General features: G+C 43.3%; 1 protein-coding gene across 1 annotated transcript; it reads left to right on the forward strand.

Moving 5' to 3' along the window:
• The first annotated feature begins 62 nt into the window (after positions 1 to 62).
• On the forward strand, positions 63 to 4,691 carry LOC141434588 (probable beta-hexosaminidase fdl). The gene is made up of 2 exons (XM_074097008.1): positions 63 to 655; positions 969 to 4,691. Exons 1-2 carry the CDS (start codon positions 558 to 560, stop codon positions 2,647 to 2,649), a joined length of 1,779 nt encoding a protein of 592 aa, XP_073953109.1. The 5' UTR covers positions 63 to 557; the 3' UTR covers positions 2,650 to 4,691.
• Positions 4,692 to 8,167: the final 3,476 nt, after the last annotated feature.

Genomic DNA, 8,167 nt, shown 5'->3' on the forward strand with positions numbered 1-8,167 from the left:
AAACTGCTTTACAACAGTAGCAACGCTGCCCTCCGTACAAAAAAAGATTAAGTTCCAAAACCAATAGGTACAAAACTAACAAAAATTTAATTACACCAAAGAAATGAAGAAAAGGAAATAAAAAAAATATTAAGTTCAGCTTAGATCTGCAAGAAAAATCGTGCAAGTTGTATTACAATGCTCCACTCGGCTGACCAAGTGAAGTGACCACCATAAACTTGTTTGCTTTCCGGCCTCGCGATGTAATGCAACTTGCGCAATTTTTCTTACAGGTCTAAACTGGGCTTTATGGACGTCAAGCTTGTTGTGTGCGTGCATGTGCATGTGTGTGTTATGTCAGAATTAGTTCTTTCATTACGCCACCAGTTAGCGCTTGTTACCATACATGCAAATTTGGCCATAGAGTTGCCACTCTTTTCCTACATAGGTACTTATACTCTTTGGATAATGCACTTTCCGAGTTCCTTTACAGTGTGGTTTATACTATAGTCAATTTTGATATTTTATTTAAACATTTTGAATGAAAATTTTATGACAAACACACATTTATATACACAATGGGAAGACACGACTGGACGAATAGTTTATACAAGTTCACATTTCTTCTTGCAGTAAGCTTGGCATCGCTGGTACGATCAGCACAAATAAGTATAGGGTAAGTAAGTGCCTACCTAGGTATTTTTAGCAACCCTAATTAATTGCACAAACGAGTAGGTCACAATACACATAACTTGTTACGTATATTGTGAGTAGGTAGACTAATTACGTGGACTAAAGTGCAAAATTCTAACTTCGTATCTTGCCGTCCTGCTGACGCTAATATTATTTAATACGAGAGTGAAAGGGGACGGTACGATACAAACTTAAATTTCCGAAGTTGTAGTAGACCCCTAAGAACAGAACAGACACAGTGCAATAAAAAATCCGGGTAATGTTAAACTGCTTTAACGCCTTTTATTTTGTTATAGCAACCGGCTACCACTTTGGACATGGGAGTGTATAAACGACAAGTGTGTGCCCACGAAGCCGGTACTAGACGGAAGGATGCAGTCTCTCGTCACCTGCAACATGCTGTGCTCTTCCATCCAGCTGTGGCCAAAGCCGACCGGTTCTGTCAGCCTGTCCACGGTTGCCGTGCCGTGCCGGTCCGATCTCTTCCAGCTCAAGATCCTCCAGGTGCCCTCCACAGCCGTCTATGGATACTTGCAAGATTCATTTAACCTCTTTAAAGATGATCTGCGAAGAATGGAGCCCAGCGTTCGCGGCTACGAGGACTGGCGATCCATCGTTATCCGTTTGGTCGTCAACGGATCCGCTGACCCCCGCATGCGGGTCGGCACCGACGAAAGTTACCGCCTCTCTCTGAAGCCTTTAGCGGGCACAGGCAACTATTTATCAGTAGATATCGCCGCCAGAACCTTCTGCGGAGCGCGGCATGCTCTCGAAACACTAGTGCAGATGATATGGCTGGACCCGTACGCGGGCTCTCTATTGATATTGGAGGCCGCCATGGTTGAGGACAGGCCGCGCTTCAGCTACAGAGGGCTGCTTCTGGACACCGCGCGGAACTTCTTCCCTGTGAGCGAAATACTGCGCCTCGTGGACGGCATGGGTATGAACAAGCTGAACACGCTACACTGGCACATGACCGATTCGAAGTCGTTCCCGATGAGGTTTGCGGTAATGCCGCAGCTGGCGGAATACGGGTCGTACGGCCCGGGCGCCGTGTACACGCCGGACGACGTACGCGCCGTGGTGCGCCACGCACGCCTGCGCGGCATCCGCGTGCTCATCGAGATCGACGCGCCCGCGCACGTCGGCCGCGCCTGGAGCTTCGGCCCCAAAGAGAACCTCGGCGACCTAGCCTTCTGCTACGACGAAGACAATTGGGCATCCACATGTAGGGAGCCGCCCTGTGGCCAACTTAATCCGGAAAATGACGAAGTTTTCGCTATTCTGGAGCAGCTCTACTCCGACATCATCCAGATGACCGGGGTTACTGACCTCTTCCACATCGGCGGCGACGACATTTCCGAAAGCTGCTGGTCGCAGAACCTCGAAAATCGCGCCGCCGTTGCGGAGGTCTGGGCTAAGTACACGAATGAGGTTCTGCGACGCTTGAAAGTGGTTAATCAGAACAGCATGCCTAACTTGACTATTATGTGGGTGTCGCACCAGAGCGAGCGGATAAAGACCGATTTGAAAGAGTTCGTCCCATATCTCGGGTTGCAGATACGCGGGGGAGGCTGGTCTTCGGGTGGGGTGGAGGGTGTGCGTTCGATATACTCCAGAGAGGACGCTTGGGATTTAAACGACGGTTTGGGCGATTGGTGGGAGAATGCACGTCCGTCTTATAATTCATGGCAGGAGATGTACGATCACCGTCCGTGGGGGACGAGTGGGTCGAAAAACGTGGAGGGAGGGGAGGCGACGATATGGTCGATGCGGCTGGGACCGGAGTTAGAGGCGCGTGTGTGGCCGCGGGCAGCGGCGGTGGCCGAGCGGCTGTGGGCGGACCGGCCCGAGGGCGCCACGCGGCCCGTGCACGCGCGCCTCGACGTGCAGCGCACGCGCATGATGGCGCGCGGCGTGCAGGCCACGCCCGTCTGGTCCATGTGGTGCACGCATCATCCTTACACCTGCGTCTAGACCAACCCGAGCGTTGGTAGGGATCCTATTATCGTTAGCATCTTAAAAACAATTATGGGCTGTCAGAGGACAAGTGCGATCACAAATGTGCGAAATAGAAATGTCAAGCTAAAACAGAATAATTTATTTTCGTAGGTACTTAGCTCGTTATTTCTTCAACAAATAAGCTGTGAATATTGTGCTTCCAAAAAGATTATACTTACCTATCGCCTATTTCAGTGATGATTAAGGTAATTTCATAAAACCGCTGTTTTAAAGCAGAAAAGTCACGATTTCAATTCAGATAGAAAATACAAGACAACATTTTTATTCCTCCTCTTTCAATTGTAGGTAGGTAAGTACTAAATTCTTGCCGTCATCACCTTCATCATTGCAAAGTGGGAAACACAAGTACCCTTTTGGTTTCCATAGAGTGAAGTTGTGCAGTGCCGATTCGTTGTCAATTATCCGGGTATTATACCAGTCGTACAGTCGAGTTCATAAACTTGTAAGCAAAAATTTTGACAAAAATATCTGAACACGCTTCTACGCCGTTAACAATATAGAGTCGTGTTCAGATATTTTTGTTCAAATTTTTGCTCACAAGTTTATGAACTCGACACCAGCGTAGCGTAGTGGGCGCGGGGGGGGGCGGTCTGCTCCGGGCCGAATTTTGAGGGGGCGCCAAAATTCCATAATAAACAATATTGAATAATATCCAGATAATAATATAATTATATTTCACCACTTTTTCGCACCTATACGATTCGGACCGTTTAGAATGTGCACGAAATTTTCCATTACCAATACCTCCCCTCCCCTTTCTATAATTGAATGCATGGTACAATAATGTATTGACATTCTTGTATAGTAGCATGGTTTTTTAACCTAAACAAGAGGGCGGCAAAAATTTCTTCCCCCCGGGTGGCTGATACCCTACCAGAGGGCACTCCGACGTTCGAAAATCGAAATTCGTATCGTACCGTCCCTCTCGCTTTCGTATTAAATAGTATAAGTTTTTTTTTTATTTGACTGGATGGCAAACGAGCAAGTGGGTCACCTGATGGTAAGATATCACCACCGCCCATAAACATCGGCAACACCAGGGGTATTGCAGATGCGTTGCCAACCTAGAAGCCTAAGATGGGATACCTCAAGTGCCAGTAATTTCACCGGCTGTCTTACTCATAATTGTCAGAGGAACCGAACGACATGAACTTCGATTTTCGAATTTCGTAGTAGCCCTGCAGGCCACGCTACGCTACTGGTAAATAAAATACCCATGAAAATCTATTTCGTTCCACGTGGACTTGTTGAGCCAGAAAACAATTGGAAATTGTACAATTTTTGACATGCAAATGGTCTATTTTAAATACATTGCAATATGACTATGATATTGATCGCAACACACAATGTAGATCGCGAGTAGGTATATGACAGCGATGTTTTTCATTTAATAGTTGTAAAGATATAATCGCGGTGACAAGTGAAAAACTTAGTAAATGGCCTGTTGTATGCATGTAGTGGAATGTGTCCGTCCTTAGATAAGTCGACGTTCCATAGTCCCATATCAATTCCGTGCACTACATAATGTACAATAGCTAATTTACTTAAAACATGCTTCAGTTGTGCTCTTGCATGCCTACGATGTCGTGATTAATAATATTAAGATATTATCTGCCACGTCACCTGCAATAATATCTGCCACGGCGGATCATACAAAAATATCTGACGCGTCTTACCGGCCTTAGAACTAGAGTCGTGTCAGATATTTATGCACGCTTTTTTGTGTCATATATTGGTGCTGGCGACCGTACCTTAGTACCTTGGTTAAGTAGCAAAGGGGTTGAACTACTTTTGTACTTGACTGTCCATGAGACGGTGTATGGGGCGGCTCGGGGTGCACTGGTATTTTTCCGTATTAATTGCTTTCTTAAGAAGACTAATTTGGGATTACCTACTTGGAATCACCAGATAAATATTACAAAATTATGCAAATAAAATTAGATCACCTTGTCTCTATTATAACGAGAAATTATGTGCTTAATTTCATTTTATTTAAAAAGCATCAGTAAGTACTTTTTATATAATAAAACCGTTTGCTGTGTTTGGAACATTTTTGGTGGTTATTTTATTTGTTTCCCCTTTCTTAATGCGTGCGTTGTATGTTAGTGTTAGTAGGTACTCCATACCTTCTTTAAAATATGTTAAACGAGACTAAAAAATACATTAGTAGTCATTTACGTTCTTGATAAATGTAGCTAGTTGATGTGAATAGTACTAAAGTTCGGCCGTTTTTAATTATTTATTGCATAATAATCGATTTATTAAAAAAAAGATTGTGTAACAAGAGCATAAAACGAGCTATTTTACCCGAGACGTTCATATAGCCACCCGAGCCGGTATGGCGAGGGGGGATAGACATGTCGAGAGGAGGATGGGTTTAATAATGCTAGAGTTTTACACCTCTGTACCCCTAGTGTAAGTTTTCGGTTACAAAATACGTCTCGATCGCGTTCGCGTACAATCTCAATTTGTATGGAAACACGTTTTGTAACCGAAAACTTACACTAAGGGCACTGTGGGCCTACTCCGAAATTCGAAAATCGAAGTTCGTATCGTACCGTCCCTCTTACTCTCGTATTAAATAAATAGTAACCCCCTTATTCATAAACGAAAATCAAACCTATTTTGGTTAAAATGCCGCTATAGTTCGTTTGTCCTTATCAGTCACTTCGACATTTGTATTTGTTAGAAAGGGGACAAAGCATTTGTTAGTTAACATAGGCTTGTTAAGTTTTATGAATGAGGGGGTAAGTATATAAGAGTCAGAGGGATGGAACAACACGAACTTTTCGAATTGCGGAGGAGATGACATAGGAACAGTAGAAACAATTATTGTTCACTTAGTACTTCTACTTAGTAAGGTACGGTAAGTATATGTATCTTTTATTCTGGATGCATTGCTTTATATCGTCGCTTCGGAGGTAAAGATACTAAAGCGACACTTTGGGCCAAATTGAGTTATATATACCACCGGAATCAGCGAATTTTTCTGCATCGACCTATCTGGGTTTCAGGACGATCAGAGGACTTTTTTGGCGCTTTAGTCCCTGAAAAATCAGTGAAATTTGGGACACTTATTACTAATCCGACGCTTAAATTGAGTATTTTCTCTTTAGTGCTTTTACCTGTTTTAGTTTCTAAACGTTTATATTGTTAAGTCATTTGTGATTTTTCACCTTTAAATACATTTGGCGTTTTAGTACTCTGTGCATATCAAGAAATTTGATTCTTCGTCGCTTTAGTAAATTGTTCCAGTCTATTCTGAAGTTTTGGATGCGTTTGGTATTTTGTTTTAACTGATAAGAATATATTTAAGTCGTTTGAGTGTTTAGTACAAAACAGTTAACAGAATTTGTGGTGTATTAGCGTCATTACAACATAGCAAAAGAAAGAAAATATTTAAATTAGTAAAAAAACATAATATTAAAGGATTATGTTTGGTCCAGTAAGTCAATAATCTGTCATTTTAGTGTCAAAATCTTAGGAATTTAAGTTACAATCTCTTTACCAAGGATAGGTAAGGTACTATGCGCGTCTTTTATATCAACGCAATAATAGAGCGTGTTGGCAACAAAACCTGAAATAATTGATTGTGATTACGAAAGGTAAGTTTGTAAACGAATAATTATTATGATTAGGTGCACTAACTCTATTGACTGTTATTAAAGTTAGGTACGAAGGAACATGATAAAAAGGAAATAGGGTATAGAAATATGATGAATTGACATCTAGCTATTCTAAACGTCTAGGCTTTACTATATAAAAGGCTGAAATTAGGTTATTGAATGGCAACTTTGATTAATTAAAATACTTGAATTTCAGATCCAAATTAAATCAGATAAACATGTATCTTTCCAAAAATTCGAACCCGGAAAGTGAAAAAATCAAATGTATAACTTGCCAAAGCTTAACGTAGTGCGACGGATTAACTTCGATGGTAAATATATGACTGCTTTGGTTGTTTTTAAATTGCATGCATACTGTTTATTATCGAAACAAACCTGCTGTGATCTCATTTGAAATAAAACATGAGATAACATGCAACTTAAGTACTACTTATATTTAAAAAAAAAAACAGACAGACAAGCAACTCTACGACGGTTTTTTGAGGCTACGTAGCCTGTTTCCGGATCAGCGGACTGTCACCGAAGTGTCTTCGGGCCCAGCAGTCCACCGAATCCAATGCGGCTAACTGACGCTTGGCGGAACCGTCCCAAAGGCGACAGCAGTGTTTCATACACGACCTTACCTGCGTTTTGTAAAGAGTAAAAAGCTGTTCTGGTGTGAAATACCGTTTCACCTTATATAGGACACTAAAGTTTTTAGCAGCCGTTTTCGCTCTGGACTCAATAGCCGCACCGAAGTTGAGACTAGATTGAAGGTCTAACCCAAGAACCTCAAGGTGGCCATTAGGTGGTAAGGATACCCTCCTATGGATAGTAGGAGCCAAAGTGAACGGTCTCCGCTTAACGGTTAACGGACACGCCTATATCTTGGCAGCACTGAACTGGAACAAGTTGGCCGAGCCCCAGTCGGACATGGCCTCCGAGGTCGAATTCGTCCGCTGTACCATAACCTCTCTGAGTGCCCGATCTTATCATCGCTGACCCGGGCCGTTAGAAAGGTACCTCTCTGCAATTGTGCGTCATCTGCGTATCCAAAGACATCGGGTATGAGCAAATCGTGAATGTGCAGCAATAATAGAGTTGCAGATAGGACCGATCCCTGAGGCACCCCGGCATTGATTGCCATGAGATCAGATGAGCATCCGTCAATGACGACTCGAATAGATCGGTTCCGCAGGAAATCAGAGGTCCATAAGCATAAGACAGGAGGAATTCTGCTAATAATCCTCTGTGCCAGACCCTATCGAATGCCTTGGAAGAGAGACACAGCAGGAGCTTCGCCATAACAACAACAACAACAGGTTCCCCCAAATGTGAGTAGCATATACCAGAAGACCCCAGTGGACCGATTTCGGCGGAACCTGTATTGGCGGTCACTGAGGAGATGGTTACCTTCTAGATATACCTACCAGGAACTTAGCATTCAATACACGCTCCATTACCTTCCATAGTATGGAGGTGATTGCGATAGGCCGATAGTTCGACGGGTCGGCACGACTGCCCTTTTTGGGTAGGTACTGGCTGCACATTAGCAATCTTTCACGATACCAGGACCTGCCCCATCTTGAGGGAGTCTGAACAGACGTGTCAAAACCGGAGACAGTTCCGAAGCACAGATCTTTAAAACAATTCCAGGTATAGTTTATTCCTAGTTTTATTCACGTTCAGAGAACGCAGCGTTCTTAAAACCTCCATTTGGTATATTTTGACCTCCTGCTTAAACGTACCACAGTGAGGAATGGAGAGAGGCGCTGCACTACCATCATCAAGACGCGAATTTTCCGCAAACAGAGAGACAAACAGGTTTGCCCTCTCCGCTGCAGTATGAGCTAGCGACTTATCCGACT

This window comes from Choristoneura fumiferana, chromosome 14 (genome assembly GCF_025370935.1).
Source record: "Choristoneura fumiferana chromosome 14, NRCan_CFum_1, whole genome shotgun sequence".
In the NCBI taxonomy this organism is placed as follows: domain Eukaryota; kingdom Metazoa; phylum Arthropoda; class Insecta; order Lepidoptera; family Tortricidae; genus Choristoneura; species Choristoneura fumiferana.

What these genes read in the sequence shown, in the direction of transcription:
- LOC141434588 (XM_074097008.1), top strand. Translation starts at nt 558, where the DNA reads ATGGGAAGACACGACTGGACGAATAGTTTATACAAGTTCACATTTCTT. An exon ending in TCAGCACAAATAAGTATAGG is followed by an intron (nt 656 to 968) that starts GTAAGTAAGTGC and finishes ATTTTGTTATAG; the next exon opens with CAACCGGCTACCACTTTGGA.